The following is a 23,129-nucleotide window of genomic DNA, read 5'->3' as shown; positions in this document are numbered from 1 at the left end:
TCCTCCTCCTCCTCCTCCTCCTTCTTCCTCCTCCTCCTAATACTAATACTAGCTGCTAATGGTTGGGCTTTCAATCAATGTCATACACTTCCCTATTTCATCGTCCTCCTCCTCCTCCTCCTCTCCTAGCTCCTCCTCCTCCTCCTCCTCCTCCTCCTCCAAATCACAATAATCTCTCAGCATAACGTTACTGCATTGTCTTTGAAGCTCAGTTACTTAATAAAATGTGAGACAAAGCGAATCAGCTGCCTGGGCCCCATAAAACTCTTCTTGTTATGACGAGAGGAACTTTTTTCATGCATTTCTTCAGCTGCAACCTTTCGCTGATCGAGTTTCTCTTTGACCTCTTGACGCTCTTATCTATATTCGGTTTTCATAGTTGCAGGTGGGAGAAAATCGGTATGTTTGAGTGATGATATTGATGAGTGTAACCGTTGCAATTAGCGGTCTTTCAGTTTTGGACATGTTGCAAGTTAAAGTCATTCGCTGGGAAGTTGAAGTTGATTTTGATTATGAGTTTGATTGAGGAAAAAGACGAAGAGTATGATGATGGAGGAGGAGGAGGAGGAGATATATGAAGAAGAGCAAGAGGAGGAGAGAGAGAGAGAGAGAGAGAGAGAGAGAGAGAGAGAGAGAGAGAGAGAGAGAGAGATAGAGGAGAGAGAGAGAGAGAGAGAGAGAGAGAGAGAGAGAGAGAGAGAGAGAGAGAGAGAGAGAGAGAGAGAGAGAGAGAGAGAGAGAGAGAGAGAGAGAGAGAGAGAGAGAGAGAGAGAGAGACAGACAGAGAGAGAGAGAGAGAGAGAGAGAGAGAGAGAGAGAGAGAGAGAGAGAGAGAGAGAGAGAAAAAAAAAATTGGAGTTTGAATAGCGGGCTTTTTTGTTCCCATTTCTTTTTGCCCTTGAACCGCTTTCTTTCCTATTAAAAAAAAAAAAAAGCATTCCTCGCTGCCCATATAGAAGAACTCGATGACTTGGAAAACCACAGACAGGCGTATACGATGGCAAGTAAACGTTAACTTCCTACCAGTATATATATCAGGATTTCTTCCTGAATTGATTTTCGGCCGCCTCTTTTACTTTGGAGCAGCGAGTAGTGGTTTTATTATTGTTTTTTATTATGTGCCCTTGAGCTGTCTCCTTTGTTGTAAAAAAAAAAAGTAAAAATATTATCTTGGAAGTTAAGTGCCTCGCTCGCCGTAGAAAACTCGATCGCTCAGAAAACCGTTGATATTAGGCACCCCACAATAATGGCCTAACACGGGTACGAACAAGATCTAAGTACACAAGTATATCTATAAGAGGTGTTAAGTAATTTTTTTTATAACAAAGGAGACAGCTCAAGGGCACACAAAAAAGGAAACAATAACAAAAAAAAAGTCCGCTACTCGCTGCTCCCAAAAAGAATCCAAAGAGGTGGCCGAAAGAGGGGTCAATTTCGGGAATGTTCCAATAGTAATGTATATTTTTAAGTAGTGTTAATGTAAGTGTAAGTATATATCATAGCATAAATGTATGTTTAAATAGCAGGGTATATGTATAAGCTGTATAATTATTGTAAGTACACTTAATAATGGTATTTGTAATATTTTGTGTGGGTGAGAAACTAGCAAATAAAAAAGGAAGACGAAAACGAAGAAGGAAAAGAAGACGAAGAAGCAGAAGATGAAGAACAAGAAAAAGAAGAAAACAAAAACAAAAAACATCAATAATAAGAAACAAAAACAATAATAGCTGCAAAAAATAAAAATAAGAATAAAAATAACAGCGCGAAAAACCTGTACTTTCCCGAATATCCGTGCACTGTAAGCACATGTATGTAGAGTACAATCAAAGAAGAACAAGTTTTCTTAAAGAGTACAAATGAAATCTATCTATTGGATGCAAGAAGCGAAAACTGCAAGGAAAGGTTGTGTGAAAAGCTGAAACCCGCACCGGACCTCGGAGCGCGCGGAACCCTGCTCAGATCCAACTTCTTGCCGGTCCGCGCGTGACGTTCACTGCGCAGACTGGGCTCGCATATACATTAATTAGGTATGCCGCTCATATTCATTGCAAGAAACACGCCAGTCCTCGTCGACAGACCGGTTTGGTCGGCTCTGTCTGTCGGCAACGTGCAAAGGGGCGCAGTTGGCAAAGGCCCGTGCTCTCCCCTCTATAGGGAGGAAACAATCTTTGAACAACAACAACATTCGTCCCCACGCCGCGCGCCGACCTTGTATATCCATATCTTGGGTACAAACTGGTGGAGGGACCGGCTTTGGGTCTCAGGAGGAGGGAGTGGTCCTGAAAAGTAGCCTGTTTTTTTGTGTGTGTTTGTTTATGTTTGGCCAACGAAACACGGCAGGGCTAATCAAAGTACATATGTGTTCATGTTTGTATTTATATTCATGCACGCTCTGGCAATATTTCCGCGGTGTCTGATTTACGCAATAGAGTGAAATTTCTTGCCTAATAAACACTCACAAAAGCTCTGTCGCGACCGAGCGAGTGAGAGTGAGGAAGTGAGTCAGTGAGTGTGAGTGAGTGTGTCAGTGAGAAGGGTTTTAATGGAATGTACGAGTAATAATATAAGTTACGTTTCTATTAGATTCGTTCCCTTCTGGGAGGAAACGCTGACTCGTGTACTGCAACGGCCAGGACGGGTGTGTGGGCTGCTGCAGGAGGGAGGCAGAAAACAACACTATCCTACAACCAGAGCCATCTCTCTCTCCTCCTCCTCCTCCACCTCCTCCTCCTCCTCCTCTTTTATCATCATAACCATCATCATCATCATACTCGTCTTCTTCCTCCTCATCATCATCAGCAGCAGCATCCACGGTGACGTTATTTTAGCGCGACGCGCTACGAAAGTGATACCATCATTGAGGACACATCCTTACCAAGAACGACAGAAGGGACTAAGCCTCTTCACGTTGGTAAAGAGACAATTGCTGGGAGACGTGATACAAGTCTTCAAGTATACCTGAACAAATTCAGCAATGTCGATCACTCCAAACTCCTCACGCTACAAACTAACCTGAGCACAAGAAACAACGGTAAAACATTCCAAGGGAAGCGATGCAGTACGGATATCGGCAGGAGTTATTTCTCGAACAGAGTCGTCCGCCATTGGAACAGCCTTCCTGCAGAAGTGGTTAGCTCGGAGACAATCACCTCCTTTAGGGATCGCATTGATCGTCACTTTGCTACGTCAGGGATGAACTAAACATATCCACGAGTACGTTCAGAAGCTCTATATTCTTTTCCACGGGTCACTCCTGTGGCTGAAGGATTGATTAAATCACTGAAAGCAGGCAGCCTTTCAATGAACCATGGGCTTTCTGCTGCCTGCTCGTCCATGTATCCATGTTCCTCTTCTCCGTCATCATCACCATCTTCTCCTCCTCTTCTCCTCCACCCCCGTAGCTTCAGAATATCTCTAGCATACCTGTAATTAAGGTCAGGTGGTCGCTGTTTCGTGCACAGGACCATTGCTCGGTCAGGTAACTCACCGTCCGCCAGCAAAGCCACGTCGGCCCCTCTCCTCTTCGCCCTGACCTCCTGTAAGGCTTGCGTTCATTAGCAGGCGTGTTTTGCGTTCCCTGGTAATGATAATGTTCCCCTGGTAATGGCTGTAGCTTTCCTCCGTTTTTCTTAATTATGGTGTGTGGGGGACAGGGGAGGGGAGAGAGGGAGAGAGGCTGCTCGGTAGGAATATTTTTTGGTGTCTTTTTTTCATTGCATTCACGATGTTGGGTTATGTTTGTGTGTTGGAAGTTAGCAAAATGAGACCTCTTTCTTTTCTTCTTCCTTCATCTTCCTTCTACTTCTTCTTCCATCCTCTTCCTTCTCTTCCTTCAGCAAAATGAGACTCCCTTTCTTCCTCTTTTTTCTCTTCTTCCTTCCTCTTCCTACTCTCGCTTATGTGTCATCTTCCTTCTCTTCCTTTAGCAACCTTTTCTACCTCTCCCTTCCTCTTCCTTCTTCTTCTCTTCCTTCTCCTTCCTTCCTCTTCCTTCCTTTTCCTTCTTCTGTTCCTTCTCTTCCTTCACCAACCTTTCCTTTTCCTTCTCCTTCTTCTCTTCCATACCCTCTTCTTTCTCTTCCTTCTTTTGCTTCCTCTTCCTTATTTTCCTTCTCTTCTCTCTTCCTACTCTTCCTCCTCTTCCTCTTCCTTCCTTCTCCTCTTCCTTCTCTTCCTTCAGCATCCCTTCCTTCCTCGTCCTTCCTCTTCCTTCTTTTCCTTCCTCTTCCTTATCTTCCCTCTACTCTTCCCTCCGCCTCCTCTTCCTTCTCTTCCTTCTCTTCTTTCACATCCCTTCCTTCCTCTTCCTTTCTCTTCCTTCAGCTGTCCTTCCTTCCTTCTTTCTTTCAGCTTTCCTCTTTGCTTCCTTTCCTTCCCTTTCTCTTTATCCTCCTTCCTTCCCCTTTCGTCACTTCTTTACAACTTTGGCAGGTCTAAAAAGTGCCCTGCAACGCCCCTCTAAAATTTAACGATTCCTATTATGTATTTTAGAAGAAGATTAAGAAGATATATAAAAGATAGACAAAAGATCAAACATCCCCTACATTGAAAAGCATGAACAACCTCCTACTCTTCCTCCTCTTCCTCTTCTCTTCTCTCTCCTGACCTTTATATACATTTCGAACGCTGATTAAAAAGAGAGAGAGAGAGAGAGAGAGAGAGAGAGAGAGAAGGAAAAATTGTATGAAGAGGAGAGGGGAGATATATTTTTTCCTGCGTCTTATTTTCCTCTTTTCCCTCTTTTCCATTGGCTTTGATTTCCGCCCCTTTACGTTGTCCTTGCCCGCCCGTTGGTGCTCACAGAGGGGAAATTTTGCAGGAGTAGGAGAGAAATGGAAGAGTTGGGGATTAAAAGAAAGAAAACGGGGTGTGGAGTTGTGAGGGATGCTGTTTTGTTTTGTTTTCGTTTCTAATTCATTTATTCTCTCTCTCTCTCTCTCTCTCTCTCACTAATGCGTTTTATTCTTGGAAGATCAATTTTCTAGTGTATTTAGCAATGTTTTCCTTATCCTCTCCTCCTCCTACTACTACTACATAAATGACTACTACTACTATAAATTATACTTTTTCTTTTTTCCATCTTTTCTCTTTCTCTGCCTTCCGTTCTACTACTACTACTACCACGAGGAACTGGCGGATTGGGGGGTTTCTGCGGGGGTCTCTCCTCCCGTACCACGCTGCCACATCTCGTCTCCAATTGTGGGATTAGAGTCAAGGTGTTAAGTGGACCACCATTAGCCTCCCTTCATATCCTTCTCCTCCTCCTCCTCCTCCTCTCTCTTCCGAAACAAAAGATCCTGCCTATCAAATCTATTAACCTTTTATAACGACCTCTTCACTGTTTATGACGTAACCAAATCACTGGACGTAGTCTATCTTGATTTCCAGAAAGCGTTTGATAAAGTCCCGCATCATAAATTACTTTACAAATTAAAACAAATAGGTATTGACGGTCAGGTAAACCAATGGATCGCGAATTGGTTGAGCAACAGACAACAAAGAGTAGTGATTGACGGATTTAACTCAGAGTGGGCGCCTGTCACTAGTGGCGTCCCTCAGGGCTCGGTTCTTGGCCCAGTGCTTTTCATTATTTACATCAACGACGTGGATGTTGGACTCAATAACCGCATTAGTAAATTTGCAGACGACACAAAGATTGGTAACTCGGTTCTCACTGACGAAGACAGGCAAAGCCTCCAAGAGGATTTGCACAAAATTTCAGCTTGGTCGGATAGATGGGAGATGCCCTTTAACGTAGACAAGTGCCAGGTCCTTCAAGTTGGAACGAGGAATAAAAAGTTTGATTACGAAATGCGCGTAAACTCAAAGCGTTCAATGCGTCAAGGACTTGGGGTCAAAATCGCGTCAAACCTCAAATTCTCACAGCAATGCATCGATGCAGCAAATAAAGCGAATAGAATGTTGGGCTTCATTAAAAGAAACTTTTTATTTTAGAATAAAGATGTAATACTCCAGCTCTAATATAGTTTAGTCAGACACCAATTGGTATATGAGGTACAGTTTTGGTCTCACCACCTTGAAAAGGATTTTGCTAAATTAGAATGTGTTCAGCGTCGGCAACGAAAATTATCCCTTCCTTGCGCAACAAATCCTACGAAGAAAGGCTTTCACCCTTAACATGTTCTTCTTGAGAAACGTCGCCTCCGAGGAAAACTGATCGAATGTTTTAAAATACTTAATGGTTTCACGAATGTAGACAGATCAACATTGTTTATGATCGATGACACTTTGCGCACGAGGAACAATGGCGTAAAACTCAGATGTAGACAAGTAAATTCAGACTGCACCAAATTTTTCTTCACCAACGTTGTAGTGCGAGAATGGAATAAGCTCCCATCATCAGTGGTCCAGTGAAACACGAATTACTCCTTCAAAATAAGCTCGACCGTCACTTCCTTCAACTTAATATCAACTAGAGTAGAAATGCAACGTTTTGGAGTCTTCTGATTAATGTAAAATCACTTAGAATTTAAGGACAGACCACCAAGTCTGGACCATGGGGTCTGTGTGGTCTGATTTTCTATGTAAATCTATTTAAATCTCTCTCTCTCTCTATATATCATCTAGAGTAGAAATGCAACGTTTTGGAGCTCTGATTAATGTAAATCACTTAGTTTAAGGACAGACCACCAAGTCTGACCATGGGGTCTGTGGTCTGATTTCTCTTCTTCGGGGACGAGAATACAGGCTGTCTTGGTGACCTGTTCGTCATGCACTCATGATCCAGTTTGGCGCAGACTCTTTCAGTAGTTCTTTCACTAACATTAGTGGCTCTTGCTGTTCTTGCAGTTACTCTTGTGAGTGGCATAATAAATCCTCTGGGTTTTTTTCGTCTAAAAAGTACTTGTTTACATTGTAAATGAGTTCTTTCTCGCGACTGAGCAGCCAACGACGTGGAGAGGCAGGGAGAGGGAGGGAGGGGAGAGGCAGAGGCGGGAGCGGGCCACCCATGGACCCACCTGCTGACCCTTCCATGACCTTGAGAGAAGTGACCTGGGCTCTGGATGTGAAGAATGACAACGTTGGAATACAACCTTGTCAAGTGTCGTGATATTTATACAAAATATTTGTTATCTTAAAAACGAAACAATCTTAACGCTATATGAGCTTATTGGATTATCCAATTATTTAATTAAATTCATTTAAAGGTAGTAAATACTACTACTATTACTTCTACTACTACTACTACTACTTCTACTACTACTACTACTACTACTGCCACTAATACCACTACTACTACTACTACTACTACTACTACTACTACTACTACTACTACTACTACTACTACTACTATTTTAATTTCTCATGTCTTCCATTCTCCTTTTCCTCCTGTCCGAAATCTGAGAGCAAATTAAAATACGTTGAGAGTAGTTTGGCATGGAAAGGTCTTCAATACCGCTTCCTAATGACATTCTATTTTCTCTTCTTCCTCCTCCTCGCCTTTCTTCCCCTCCCCCTCCTCCTCCTCCCACTCCTCCTCCTCCTCCTCCTTCTCTTTCTTCATCCTGTCTCCCTCCTGTTCTTCCTCCTCGTGATTCTTTTTCTCTTCATTTGTTTTTTCTTCCTCCTCCATATTTTTCTTCTTTCTCTTCATTCGTCTTTCTTGTCCTCCTCCTCTTCTTTTGTCTTCCATTTTTTTTCTTCTTTTTCTTGTTTTTTTCCTCCACCACCTTACTCCTCGTTTTTCTTCTTTTCCTTGTCTTCCATATTTTATTTCCTTCCTTCAAACTTTTGTCTTCCTTCTTTTCCTTCCTTACTTCACATCTTTCCTCCTTCACCCCCTTATTCCTCCTCCTTCTCCTCCTTCTCCTCTTGTTTGTCTCCCATCTTCTTTCCTTCGTCCTTTCCCTTTCCTTTGTCTTCCATCTTCTTTCTTTCCTTACCTTCCATTTTTCCTCCTCCACCTCCTCCTTGCTCCTCCTCCTTTTCTTTGTCTTTTATCTTCTTAATTAATGCACTTCCCTCACTTCACCTGTCTTATTAAAGTGCTCATTATCTTCCTCAGGTGCCGCCGCCCTCACCTTCGCCACGAGCCAGGTAAGAGAGTCCAGTCTCATCAACAATCTCCAAAGGCCGAAAACAAGAGCAGTCGGGCTGTAATGAGTATTTTTTTCACGCTCATGGTGCAGAGGAAGAGTCAGACCATCAAAAGGGTCATAATACTACCCCTGGATATGCCCCAAACTCCTACGAAAGCCTTGTCAAATGTGTGTGCTCGGGCGGCGGTGTTTCAGAATGTTGCCCTACGCCGCGTCACACTTCCCGCGACCCCCAAAACACTTTCCACAGGTGATATTGTCGTGATTTTTGTGACGTGTGCTGTCGGCGGATGGACGAAGGCCGTGATGGATTTAAGATTATCTGATGCATATTTAGCGACACGTTATCCGAAGTTTAGCATTTAAATAAGAGAGGAAGGGAGATAAGATATAAATAGAGAGAGAGAGAGAGAGAGAGAGAGAGAGAGAGAGAGAGAGAGAGAGAGAGAGAGAGAGAGAGAGAGAGAGAGAGAGGGGTTTAGGGAATGGTTTCAATGTATATATATAAAACCTATTATTTACTTCAAACAGGGAGGGGGAGAGACTTTGGTCAAATTGGGACTGTTGACCGCCGGCAAGCACCTTCCCATTAAAGCAAACTCATTATAGTTGATATCTGGGTACTGCCAGGACCTTCACACACCACACACCCCTCCCTCGATCAGTAAACGCCCTTGTCAGCGAAAAAATCTCGTCTATCGGAACGGTGTGTGTGTGTGTGTTTGCTTGTCTGTTTTGAAGAGAAAGAAGGAAAGTGGCGGATCAGTCTACAAACAGTTCCTTAATTGGCGTCATGAATCCAAGCCAAACAGCGTACCGAGTTCAACATTGGAGCCTTTTCATCATCGTTCCGCGTAAGGGATTCGAATCAGCTTTGCCAAATTATCGTACTTATCGCATATCATTTTCGTAGTTTCTGACCAATAACTATAGCAAAAACAAACAAATAAACATCAATAAATAGGGGTTTTAACGCTAACTTCAATTTTCTATCGTTATTTGTGTAGGTACGAGAGTTTGAGGCTTAAAAGTAATAAATACGAAGTAATGAATACGATAATCTGGCAACGCTGGTTCGAATGCTCTTGAAGGGAAAGGCGGACGAGTACTTAGCGGGATTTTCTTGCTTTTGTTTTCGCTATTTGTTTTCTATTTTAATTTTTGCCCTTGAGCTGCTTTCTCTGCTGCTAAAAGATACATACATAACAGCTAACTAACTAATGGGGAGCATACACCCGGGGACACGTCGCTTCACTCACTCGCCGCCTCAACTCCCGACCAAAGTCTATATATACCAAGTCAAGTCACTCTGCCTTCAAAACTGCGACCAGCACGCGCAGGGGGTGGTTTGGGAGGAGCAGTGGGATGACGTCAATTGAAGCCAGTTAACGGGTGACTTAAGTTGCGGCCGTGTGTGCACTTTGGATGTGCATTCTAGCGTTCTTTCATCGCGCACTCATGCAAGCCACTGACGAAAAAGTATGCCTTTTTATTGTGCTATTGCGTGACTATAGTTCCATTGCCTACAAACGGCGGTGTGGGGTGTGAGAGGGGTCATGTTGAAGTGATTGATTTAAATTAGTCCGCCTTTCTTCGTTTTCTCTAAATCACTGTTTCTACATTCTCTAGTTTGGCTCCGAGCAACGTCACGCATAAGCCACGCCTCGGCCGTGTCTCCTCCCACAAAGCTGCGTATGACTTGACTTGGTGTATATAGACTATGCTCCGGACGGTCTCCCCGAGCAAGCCTCCACGTAGCTGCCCTGTCCATCCCAAGTCCCTCAGGATCGATCGACTCGCCCCATCCATGACTTACGTGGGCGTCCCCTTGGCCTCCTCCACTAGGGTTGTTTCGTACCACCGTTGCCAGATTATCGTACTCAGAGCATAGTATTTACCGGTTTCTGACGCCTAACTATTGCCAAGAAACATTAGGAATTAACAATTTTAACGATAATTATAAGTGAATCTCCTTATTGGGGTCCACGAGACAGTTTTTGGGTCGGAAGTCGGTAAATATAAGAGGCTGAGTACGACAATCTGGCAACGTTGTCTCGTACAGAAGCAACCCTCACGCAGGATCGATGTTCGGGAGGCGTGCCACGTGCCCTTAAACAGCCCAATAGTGAAACCAAATTGTCGCGTCCGTTTATGTTGGTTCCTCTGCTCTGCCACACAGTCACAACACCTATTTTTTTCCTCTCATATGTTACCTATAGCTTACATATGAGAGGAAGAGATAGGTGTTGGGGCTGTGTGGCAGAGCAGAGGGGAGGAAAGGACCCGCGGGAGCCTACGCCAGACCGGCCTTGACATATTTGGAAGACTATAGGCGTGTTTGATTTTATGATTTTATTCTTATCCTTTTATCGTTATTCTGAGCCGTGTTTCCCAGAGTTGCTATTTCACTGGTCGTTATGTTGGTGTGATTTAGATATTAGTTAATGCCGCGCCTCCATCCATGCTCACAGTGTTGTTATTCGAAGGTTTGAGACTGGAGAGTGATATTGTTTTGCAGTTTGAAAGATGAAAGAGATAATTAATTGATCTCTCTCTCTCTCTCTCTCTTCTTCACACGCCGGCACGTAAAAAAAAAAGTGTAATTACTGCCCGCATTCAGTTAATTGAAATTTGATGTAAAAGTCAGCGAATTGAAACAAACCAGCGCGCCATTTGTTAATTTGTTTCCCCTCCCGCGGTGGTCTGATGTAATCGAAATTTGTGTTTGTGGGAGCGTCAATTTTTTAGCCTCTGCGTTCGTCCCGTGTTAATAGAAATAAAATAAAAAGGCGAATGGTTAATTTATTGCGTGGAAAAATGTACCGAAGCTTATGTGAAGGAGAAAAAAAATGGCCATAACAGTAAAGTCGAGGTCAATACATACAAGAAGACATGATAGTAGAATGGAAAGAGAAAGATGAATAGTTAATTTATTGAGTAGAAAAATAGTACTGGAACTCATGGTGAAGAAGAAGAAGAGTGGCCATGAAAGTGAAGTCGAGAAGGTCAATATATACAAGAAGACATAATAGAAGATTGAAATTATAATGGAAAGAAAAAAAAGGCGAATAGTTAATTTATTGCGTGGGAAAATAGTACTGGAACTCATGGTGAAGAAGAAGAGTAGCCATGAAAGTGAAGTCGAGAAGGTCAATATATACAAGACATAATAGAAGACTGAAATTATAATGGAAGGGAAAAAAAGGCGAATAGTTAATTTACTGCGTGGAAAAATAGTACTGGAACTCATGGTGAAGAAGAAGAAGAGTGGCCATGAAAGTGAAGTCGAGAAGGTCAATATATACAAGAAGACATGATAGAAGATTGAAATTATAATGGAAGGGAAAAAAAAAGAAATAGTTAATTTATTGCGTGGAAAAATAGTACTGGAACTCATGGCGAAGAAGATGAAAAGTGTCCATGAAAGTGAAGTCGAGAAGGTTAATATACAAAAGACATGATAGAAGACTGAAATAATAATGCAAAGGAAAAAAGACATAGTTAATTTATTGCGTGGAAAAATAGTACTGGAACTCATGGCGAAGAAGATGAAAAGTGGACATGAAAGTGAAGTCGAGAAGGTCAATATATACAAGAAGACATAATAGAAGATTGAAATTATAATGCAAAGGAAAAAAAAAAAAGACGAATAGTTAATTTATTGCGGGGGAAAATAGTAATGGAACTAATGGTGAAGAATAAGAAGAGTGGCCATGAAAGTGAAGTCGATAAGGTCAATATATATACAAGAAGACATAATAGACTATTTAAATTCTAATGGAAGTAAAGAAAAGGCGAATAGTTAATTTATTGCGTGGGAAAATAGTACTGGATCTCATGGTGAAGAAGAAAAAAGTGGCCATAGTCAATATATACAAGAAGACATGATAGAAGATTGAAATTATAAGGGAAGGAAAAAAAAGGCGAATAGTTAATTTATTGCGTGGGAAAATGTACCGAAGCTTATGTGAAGAAGAAAATAAGTGGCCATTACAGTGAAGTCAAGAAGGTCAATATATACAAGAAGACATGATAGAAGACTGTGTGTGTGTGTGTGTGTGTGTGTGTGTGTGTGTGTGTGTGTGTGTGTGTCCTTTCCTCCAGGTGTTTTATCGTAGTCACTGCTAAAATATTGTCAACCTTTTTTATTGTTATTTTAACGGAAGGGTAAGTTTAGACTAAATATTGCTCCTTTGAATCACTTTTTTTTTTTTTTTTTTTTTTAGTTTTCGGTTTTAATCCATTTCACATTCCTTTTTTTTTCTTTTTCTTTTACTTTTTTTTCAATTCGTCTCTTCGTCTCCGTTTCATTCCCGCAAGCAGACTGATTGCCCCCCACCCGTCCAACACACGAGGAATTAATTCCCCGCTCTCTCTCTCTCTCTTCGTCACCAATAACTGTCACCCCTCCTTCCCCCTCCTCCTCCTCTTCCTTCTCTCCCCCCTCCTCCTCCTCCTCCTCCTCCTCCCACCCTCCTCTCCCCCCTCCCCCTCCTCCTCCTCCTCCTCCTCCTCCTCCCACCCTCCTCTCCCCACTCCTCCTCCTCCTCCTCCTCCCACCCTCCTCTCCCCCCTCCTCCTCCTCCTCCTCCTCCTCCTCTTCCCACCCTCCTCTCCTCCTCCTCCTCCTCCTCCTCCCACCCTCCTCTCCCTCCTCCTCCTCCTCCTCCCACCCTCCCATACACTGTTCCATTCTTTCTGTCCACGCCAGAAATTCACTTCCCGCCAAATATATTGTTGAGCTGGAAGCTTCCCCCGGGGTCTATGGGCCTCTGGAAGGCTCCAGGAGGAGTGAGCAGGGTGAGGCGTCTGCCCATGCCCCTGCGGGGCTGCGGCCAGGCGCCAGGCGGGAAGTGTGGCCCCCCCGCACATACTTTTGCGCCATCTTCTTGTATAATCTAAAATATACTCTAACGTTCTAGACTGTACTGTTATATATATATATATATATATATATATATATATATATATATATATATATATATATATATATATATATATATATATATATATATATATATATATATATATATATATGAGAAGAGGGCGAGAGGAGACAGTCCCAGTCATAGTAAGCTAGTGGCCAGTGAAGAGTCGAGTGAAGTGTACTACTAAGGAAGAATATTAAACTACAGAAGCTGTGCAAGGTGTTTACATATCTCCCTCCCACGGAGTCTCCTGACGGCGACACGGAACCCAAGTAACACGTCCGGCATAACATTGGTGTAGCCATTTGTTTTTTCGCCATGGAGACTCGTTCCCAAGCTGCCCAGAGGGACGACATGTTGACTGAACTTTTGGAAGCCTTGAGACTACAAGGGGAGAAACAAGAAAGAGCACAGCAACAACAAGAAGGAACACTCCAAGAACTCAAAGAACAACAAGAGAGACCACAGCAACAACAAGAAGGAACACTCCAAGAACTCAAAGAACAACAAGAAAGAGCACAGCAACAACAAGAAGGAACACTCCAAGAACTCAAAGAACAGCTAGAAGATCGCTTCACAGGATTACAGCTACAGCTAAAAGCAGTACAAGATGGAAGTGAGACAGTGCGAAGAGAAATGACTGATGTGACCACGAACTTGGGACAACGCCTGATAGAAGTGGAGAAAGAACACACAAATCTTCAACAAGAGATGGAGGTGGTACGGGAGACGACACACAAAGAAATATTAGAAGTAAGTGACAGAGTGAAGGCCCTTGAAGACTGCTTGGCTGGAAACGGACAGCCAGTGCTTGCAGGGGCTAATTGTACCCAAGATGCTTCTCCTACGCAAGTCCGGTTTATATTAGACCATTTTTGTGCAAGATCATATAGGTTTTGTACGTGTTGATATGTTGTGATCTACCCCTATGCAGATAAAGAATATTACTGAAGTTGATCCAAACATTTCAAATCTCCAGAATTATCTTTCAATATAGGACGTGAGCATCAGTAGCGGGCGTGGGATTGCCTTTGTAACGACTCCCACTTTTTTTTTATTCTTGATTCTTGATTTTTGTTGATTGGTGTTGTTGTCTTTTAGTTTTGTTCAGTTTTCTTTTTTCTTTTGTTCCATATCGTTGTAATATAATTTTTTTCTATTTTCAATTTCTTCCCGAGTTAATGGTTGAAACACTAGCATGTCTGCTATTAAGTTGTCTCTGCTTTGATTTTCTGAGTTCTGTATAAAGTTTTGGTTTTGTCTTATTTCTTTATATTCTTCACAGTCCAGCAGAAAATGTTCTAATGTTTCTACTTCTGCTCCACAGCACGGACACTCCTCACTCTTCCTCTGAGACCTCACTAACTTTTGCTAGTCTTTGTTTTTTTAAGTCATTGAAGCAGTTTTTGTGATTGGTTATTTTGACTCCTAGGTATGTTATACTTTGAGTTACTAGAATATTTTCAATACTATTTTCTTGTTCTTTTTTGTTATATATAAGTATGTTGCTTTTTTCTTTATTTATTATTAATCCATATCTTTCTGCTATTTGCTGTATATTTTTTTATACTTTCATCTGCTTCTTCTGTTGAGTGTGGTAGTAGTAAGCTGTCATCTACATAATACAGAATAGGTATTTTAAAGTGTTCATTTTTAAAACCTATGTCCATCATTTCTAGTTCTGTAATTATTTCATAGGTTAAGATTGTGAACAGGAACGTTGAGGCATTGCATCCTTGCCTTATACCATTTGTTATATTTATTGTTGTCTGTTTTGTTCCGTTTAGAAATATGTTAGTGAGGTCATCTGTATATATGTTTGCTACAAGATTGATAATTTTGGGGTGGACTTTGTAATTCATCAGCGCTGTAATAAGTATCTTTCTGTTTACTGAATCAAAAGCTTTTTTTTAAATCAAGTGAGGTCACAATCAGTTCTTTTTTCATTTTGTAACTCTGATTAATGCAATATTTTAGTATGTATAAATTGTCTGTGATTCTTCTGTCTTCTGTGAGACCTGATTGCAGTTCACTGATATTGTCCGTGTCTTTCATGTGTTTTTCCAGCTTTTGTTTGAGGATTCCCATAAAAATTTTGTATGAAGTGTTTGTTAAGGCTATGGGCCTTAGGTCAGCGGCAGTGGGTTTGGGCTTTTTCTGGATTAATATAGTGTTAGATGTTTTCCAATTATCACTTATCTCTCCTTCTTCTATTATATTATTGAAACAGTTTGTAAGTTGTGTCACATACAGGTCACTGTTTTCTAGAATTTTGTAAAGATCTGTTTTTAGTCCGTCTGGTCCTGGAGCTTTTTTTTATACGTAACTGTCGTTTAACTTCTTATTTTGATATATAGATATCTGTCTCCTTCATAGGCGGTATGTCTGTTTCTTTTCACTGTACGACCATGTCTAAATGTTCCCTTAACTTGATATCCACTTTCCACTCTGTCCACTCGTCTTCATTTTTTACTTTGATGTAATCATTTATTTTATTTTGTAACACTACCAGCTCGTTTTCATACTGTCGTTGTCTTTCGTTATTCCATGCCTCTTCAATCTTGTTTTCTCTGGCTCTGTATGCAGTTTTCCAAAAGTCCTCTAATTGTTTTGCTTGTTCAGATATATCCAGTTTTCTTCCGTCATGATCATATAACAACATATCCTTTTTTACAATAGTTTCTCCTTTTAGTTTCTTTATGTTATCCCATATCATGGTAGTTTTGTTTTGTCCATTCCTGATCTCATTTGTAATTTTCTTTTCATTTACTGATACTGCATCCCGCACCATATGCTTAACTTTAGTTTTTTGTGTTTGATATAAGTTGCTGTAACTTTCTTTTTCTTCAATGTTTTGTTTTTTTCTTGCTTGCTTATTATAGGTCCTTCTTTTACTTATTTCCCTTTCTATTTCTTGTGTTATCCAGACTGGTTCTATATCTTTTGCATTTTGTTTTATTCTTCTTTATATTTGTCTGTCCAAGAATTTATTGAATGCTTCTTTTATGGTATTTTCTAGTTCTTCCAGAGAGACTGCGTTTTTTTTCTTTTTCTCTCTCTCTCTCTCTCTCTCTCTCTCTTGACGTGGAGTTCTTGAACGCATGGGACAGTTTCTATGGACAAAGTGAGCTCTTCCACAGGGACGGATTACACCTTTCTCCCATCGGGGCAGCCAGATTCGGAAGGCTCCTCAACGACCCAGTACGTGTCATCCGAGCAAAAAACGAGTCACAGCCACGTCCCTCCACCCCGCCCGTGTAAATAGACGCCGTGCATCGCAACAAGCCCGTAACCGTGATCCCGCAAGTACCACCACCTCTATAACCAAGCCTCTAGATAACTTAAAAATCCTTAGTTTCAATGCGCGTAGCCTAAGAAACAAATTTGATGAACTGAGATGTCTTGCTCTAACAGAAAATTTTGACATAATTGCTATAACCGAAACATTTATCGACACCACAAATATTGATTTAAGTTCCGAATACAACATAGATGGCTACAGACTCTTCAACAAAGATCGTGTAAACCGTAGAGGCGGTGGCGTCGCCCTTTATGTCAAAAGCTATTTGCAACCCACTGACAAAACACCGGGAAACAGTAACGTTGAACATTTGTGCGTGCGAGTAAACATTGCAAAAGTCAGTTTAAATATGTCTGTCACCTACAGACCTCCTGGCAATCACTATATGACGACCTTTAAATTTACTGCGTCTTAAGGCAGTCACTTAATAACAACGACTCACTGATATTAGGAGACTTTAACCTCCCCCATATCGACTGGGCGACACTGTCAGGTACAGAAGGCGAGTCACATAGAATGATCGAATTTCTAGAAGAAAATTATCTAAGCCAAATGGTTTCTGAGCCAACTCGACAAAATAATATACTCGACCTTGTTATAACGACCCAAGATAACCTAGTCAGTAGTGTCACGGTAGGAGAACACCTCGGTTCTTGCGATCATAAATTAGTGCGCGTCGACATTAGAGCTCAATCATCAGTGACTGAAAATAAAGTAAAGGTGCCCAATTTCAAAAGAGCTAACTTCGTAGAAATCCGACAACGTAGATGAAGCCTGGCTAAGCTTTAAAAATCACTTACTCACTCAGCAGAACACATTCGTCCCCTTGTGCGAGAAGCGAATTAACACTAATAAAAGCCCACCGTGGTTTAATAGCGAAATTAAACAATCAGTCAATGAAAGAAAATTGTTTTACAGGTTAAAGAAAGAACAAAGCACGCCCGAAAACATTAGACTTTATAATGATGCCAGGCGACGAGTAAAAAGACTAGTGGGTCAGGCAAAGCGTAGATACGAAGAAAATATTGCAGCCAACTGTAAAAATAATCCGAAATCTTTCTTCAGTTACATAAACAACAGAAAGGCGATCAAAAGTGGTATTGACCTTAACAAACAGCGACGGTGCACTAGTGACTGACAGCCAACACATTGCAAACCTCTTAAACAATTACTTTTCCTCGGTGTTTAATACTAACAGTCTTCCTCTCGCTACCACCAACACCAGTACTATTGTAAATCTCGAGCATGCATTGCCTAATTTTGAAATAACAACCGATGAAGTCCTTAAAGCTCTCCATTCACTTAAAACAAATAAAAGTCCCGGACCCGACAAAGTATATCCTATACTGCTTAAAGAGACAAAGAGCGAAATACTCTCCTCCCTCACTACCGTATTCAATATGTCCTTGCGACAAGGCATCGTCCCTTCGGATTGGAAAAAGGCTAACGTGACACCGATTTTTAAGAAAGGAGACAAAAAAATACCAGGTAACTACCAACCCATTAGTCTAACTTCAATTATAGGTAAGCTACTTGAGAGCATAATTAGAGACAAAATTGTGAGTTACCTCGAAAGCCACTCATTAATTGGAGATTCACAACATGGCTTCCGTAACAAAAGATCCTGCCTGTCAAACCTACTGACCTTTTATAACGATCTCTTCTCAATTTATGACGTAACCAAATCAGTGGACGTAGTCTATCTTGATTTCCAGAAAGCGTTTGATAAAGTCCCACATCATAAATTACTTTATAAATTAAAGCAAATAGGCATTGACGGTCAAGTAAACCAATGGATCGCGAATTGGTTGAGCAACAGACAACAAAGAGTTGTGATTGACGGATTTAACTCAGAGTGGGCGCTGGTCACTAGTGGCGTCCCTCAGGGCTCGGTTCTTGGCCCAGTGCTCTTCATTATTTACATCAACGACGTGGATGTTGGACTCAATAATCGCATTAGTAAATTTGCAGACGACACAAAGATTGGTAACTCGGTTCTCACTGACGAAGACAGGCAAAGCCTCCAAGAGGATTTGCACAAAATTTCAGCTTGGTCGGATAAATGGGAGATGCCCTTTAACGTAGACAAGTGCCAGGTCCTTCAAGTTGGAACAAAAAATAAGAAGTTCGATTACGAAATACTCGGCGTTAAACTCACAAGCGTTCAATGCGTTAAGGACCTGGGGATTAAAATCGCGTCAAACCTCAAATTCTCACATCAATGCAGCGATGCAGCAAATAAAGCGAACAGAATGTTGGGCTTCATTAAAAGAAACTTTTTATTCAAGAATAAAGATGTAATACTTCCGCTCTACAATAGCTTAGTCAGACCCCACTTGGAATATGCGGTACAGTTTTGGTCTCCCCACCATGCAAAGGACATTGCTAAATTAGAAGGTGTTCAGCGTCGAGCAACAAAAATGATCCCTTCCTTGCGCAACAAATCCTACGAAGAAAGGTTTTCCACCCTTAACATGTTCTCTCTTGAGAAACGTCGCCTCCGAGGAAAACTGATCGAATGTTTTAAAATACTTAATGGTTTCACGAATGTTGTCACTTTGCTTTATCCTAATAGTTAGCCCTCCACCTTTACTATCATCACTATCTCTGTATGAATGTATATGCTGAATGTTATTTGTGATATTGACCTTGAGATATTTTTGTTGTGTTTCTGTGACACACATGATTGTGTTATTTGAAAAAAGTTCTTCCAGTTCCAGTTGTTTTGGTTGTGTCAGTCCTTGTATGTTTATCAGTTTTATCTATAATTCTCTTTTTATCTTTTCCTTATTGTTATTTGTTTTACTGTGTTTATAACTTGTCAGTATTGTTGGTGTTGGTTAATTTATCTGTATTTATGATTTTACCTTTCTTTTGTACTAATAGTTGTATAATCACACTCTGTCCTGCCTGGGGGTTGGGATGGCATGTTCCTCCCTTCTCCCTTGTTGTTTACCTGCAACAATAAACTATCAATCAATCAATCATCATCCATCGGCCTCCTTCTCTTTTACGCTGTAGTTCCTCTCTCAGTTTCTTATTTTCTTCTCTCTCCTTTCTTGTCATGTCCGGGGCTATACCAACTTTCCTATTTTCTTGGTTAGAGTCTTCTCTCAGCTAGTCTCTCTGCATTTTTTATTATCTCCCATTTTGCTCTGCCTTCTTTCAACTTTCTTATAGTTGGTCTGGGTTTGTTTAGGTCTGGCCTCCCTTCCCTGTAAATTTCCTCCTCTTCCTAGTCTTCAATGGCCTTGCATAACCTTGGGAAAGCCATATAATAGTGTGATGGTTCAGGTTCCGTTGTAAAGGCAGACGCTCGCGCAGGTCATCGCGGCGCTCACTTCAACTCGGGTTCCCTGCTGGACACTTCTCCCACCTCGGCCATGGCTACCAGTCCGCCTTGTGTTGTGTGCCGCTCGAGGAAAGACCTACATCCACAATATATATTCCATCGCTTTCCCAAAGATGATGAAAGGTAGGCTTGCTCGGCTGATCTAGGGTTATTGTTGCCTGGAGGAACTCCCGGCGGTGGTGGTGGTGGTCATCATGTCTGCCTAGCTGGGTCGTGATCGAGGCATCTTGTGTATGCTGGAGTGCAGCTTCCAGGGCTTCAGTCATAATGCTCCCTGCTATTGCCTGGCATCCTAGTGATTCCATGACCATGAATTATCCTCCCCTAGACAAACTCTTTATGGAGCGCTTTATCACTCTGGGTCTTCACCAGTGGGTAAAGAGCCCGACATTTGTGTCCTCCGGCAACACCCCAGACCAGCGAGAATGATAGGGTGGGTGATGTGGAGGTCTTGCCTAACTTTCCCAGCTGTGGCCATTGTCCCTTAATTCTACAGTATTACTTTGAAAATAGTGTTGAGGTCAATCTTGTCCATCATGCTAAGTACTCCTGGCATAGAGGTAAATATAACAAGATAAATGAGTCTCTACAAGATACTGATTGGGATTTTGAATTTTATGAGATATCTGTAGATGATATGCTTTCAAGACTAAAGTTTATTCTTACAAACCTTATTGCTAAGTATGTTCTAGTCTCTCAAGATCGCCCCCGCCAGTTCCGTCAACACCCTCCCAACTCCCTAAAGACTACCAGGAAAAATGCCTGGTTGGCTTATAAGCTTAATAGATCAACCTATGGCAGACACTCCCATCAGGCTGTTCTTGCCCTGGAGCAATTTAATGGGATAAACCAGAGCTTCCGTAATTATTATGTTGCCCAACAAATAACTTATGAGAGATCCCTCATTCACAAGATAAAGGAATCACCCAAACTATTACACCAATACATAAGGAGCAAAAACATTGGTGCACCATCAGTGGGTCCACTTAAGCTAGACAATGGAGAATTGACTGTGGACTGTGGTGCAGTGGCTGAGATATTTGCCTCTAGTTTCAGTCTAGTGTGTGCCACCCAGGATCCAAGTACTCCCTTTCCCCATCAACGTTCACTTGCAACCGTTGATAATGTAACTATATCTCTAGAGGAAGTTAGGATGATACTTGCTTCACTGGATGTCAATTCAAGCATGGGCCCTGATTGTCTACATCCTTGTCTCCTTAAGTTTTGTCCCAATCTGGCTACCCCTCTTCAATTAATTTTCAAGCAGTCCTTACTCCAGGGTAGGTTGCCTGTTGAGTGGAAGAAATCCAATATTGTGCCCTTATTTAAGAAGGGATCCAGACATATTCCTCTCAATTATAGGCCAATTAGCCTTACTTCTGTATGTTGTGAGACTTTAGAAAGGATTATTGCTAAAGACCTATATGAGTTCCTAGAAGTTAACCAGATCTTGTCTGCTGACCAGTTTGGGTTCCGTCGTGGCAGAACTGTCGACGATCAGCTCCTACTGGTATACCATGATGTAACCTCTTGGCTTGACCTGGTTGTTGTCATTGATGTTGTCTTGTTTGACTTTAGCAAGGCCTTTGATGTTGTTTGTCACACCATTCTTATAGACAAACTAAGATATCTGGGTGTGGGTGGTCGGCTGCTTGACTGGATCTCTGACTTTCTGACGGGCAGAATCATGCAAGTGTCAATATCGGGTGCCTCTAGCTCATCTAGACTGATCCGTAGTGGAGTTCCACAAGGTTCTGTACTGGGCCCACTCCTGTTCCTTATATATGTCAACCACCTACCTTCACATGTTAAATCTAAGTGTAAATTCTTTGCGGACGACTTCAAGCTGTATATGAAGATACGGCATAATGCCACTTACCCTTTGGCTGAAGATCTCAGTTCTCTCCAAAGAGATATTAATAGTGTCTCCAGGGTGGCTAGCTCGTGGGGGCTAAACTTTAACCCATCCAAGTGTGTAGTGCTACGATGCCAGCGTGGCTCTACTGACTGGACAGCTGTGGGCTCTCTTCAGCACTACCACCTAGATAACTCTGATCTGTCCTTGGCTGACACCCATAGAGACCTGGGAGTTCTAGTCGACAACACCCTCAAGTTTCATGCACATATAAGAACAACAGTTAATAAAGCTGCAGGATTAGCCAATAACATACTCATATCTACTCTCTGTTGCTCCAGTGACTTTATTAGCCATCCTCAAGTCACACATAAGACCTTTACTAGAGTTTGGGTCAACAGTTTGGAACACTGGATACCTGGGTGACCTGCGGCTGCTGGAGTCAGTGCAGCGCCGCTGGACCAAGCACATAGATGGCCTGGCTGAACTAAGTTATGCTGATCGTCTCAAGGCTCTTAACCTATACTCTGTACAAGGCAGACTTTTGAGAGCAGACCTCATTAAATGTTGGAAAATCTTTCATGATCAGTGTGCCATTTCTCCGTCTGATCTATTTACTATCTCCCCAGTCACTACTACCAGAGGCCACAGATTCAAATTAGCCAAACCACACACCTCCACTGAGTGTAGATGCAGATTCTTCAGTGTTAGGTGCACTGATCACTGGAACTCCCTCCCAGACAGCATTGTTAGCGCTGGCACAATCCAGGCATTTAAATGGGGCCTTCGCCTCTCCCTTGAACAGTCACTGTTCTCATATATGGAATAATTACCTGCCTCTGTCAAAACTCATCCCATTATTAACATTGTTCTCATATCTATACACCTTGCTTGACACCTAGCTTGGCTGAGCTTGGCATCGTATGGTGGGCAAGATGACGCTCCCCCTGGCGTATGCCCCTATTGATTGATTGAATGATTGATATTTTGTCCAGAAATAAGCAGTTAGCATCTCGAAATTAGTAGGCTACACTTTCGTCAATATTACCCACTACTACTAATTCTTAATACCCAGCCAGTAACAACAATCCAAACAAAGCACCCAAAGAAGAACCAAATCACTTGACAAATTAATCAAACTCGTATAAGATCTGACCAAGGTGCTTGCCATTATCTGTTGTTTTTTAAGTAAAACGTTGCAGGATAAGACCGACATGAACTTAACACTTATAGTCCTCTGTTAAGTTGTCTAAAGCACAGATACAAAGTTGATAACAGCAATTATGCTCATATGTTTCTGCACTTTACAAGTTTTATACACCTATTTGCCAACTGTGAAGCAAAAGTATATTGTTTTTAAAATGGGAGAAAAAATGTTCTTTGAGCTACATAAACCTCATCCCAGGAAGACAAGTGTTGTTACGTTTTTATGGTCAGAGTGTTTATATTTGCAGGCCAATAAATATTAATTTCCAGGCTATATTAATGTTAGGATAGGTAAGTTAGGTTAGTTTACATGAAGTTAGGTTATGAATGTATCCTGATTCTATTAAATTCTCCAAACTTGGGGGCTGGCATCTACTTGGGATTTGTTCTTACCTTTTTTTCAGCCCTTGGCCAGCCCCGTGTC

General features: G+C 41.7%; 1 protein-coding gene across 2 annotated transcripts in view; it reads left to right on the top strand.

The window, feature by feature from the left end:
- LOC127001212 (uncharacterized) overlaps positions 1-23,129 on the top strand; it is a 348,018-nt gene that overhangs the window by 317,311 nt on the left and 7,578 nt on the right. For both annotated transcript variants that reach the window (XM_050865441.1, XM_050865439.1), the window contains 2 exons: positions 8,030-8,061; positions 19,587-19,767. In XM_050865441.1, the coding sequence (XP_050721398.1) occupies positions 19,676-19,767 (92 nt within the window). In that variant the 5' untranslated portion in view covers positions 8,030-8,061; positions 19,587-19,675. The remainder of the gene's footprint in view (positions 1-8,029; positions 8,062-19,586; positions 19,768-23,129) is intronic.

The sequence above is a fragment of the Eriocheir sinensis genome, chromosome 20, assembly GCF_024679095.1.
Source record: "Eriocheir sinensis breed Jianghai 21 chromosome 20, ASM2467909v1, whole genome shotgun sequence".
Classification (NCBI taxonomy): Eukaryota; Metazoa; Arthropoda; class Malacostraca; order Decapoda; family Varunidae; genus Eriocheir; species Eriocheir sinensis.
This window is presented reverse-complemented; position numbering and strand designations above follow the sequence as displayed.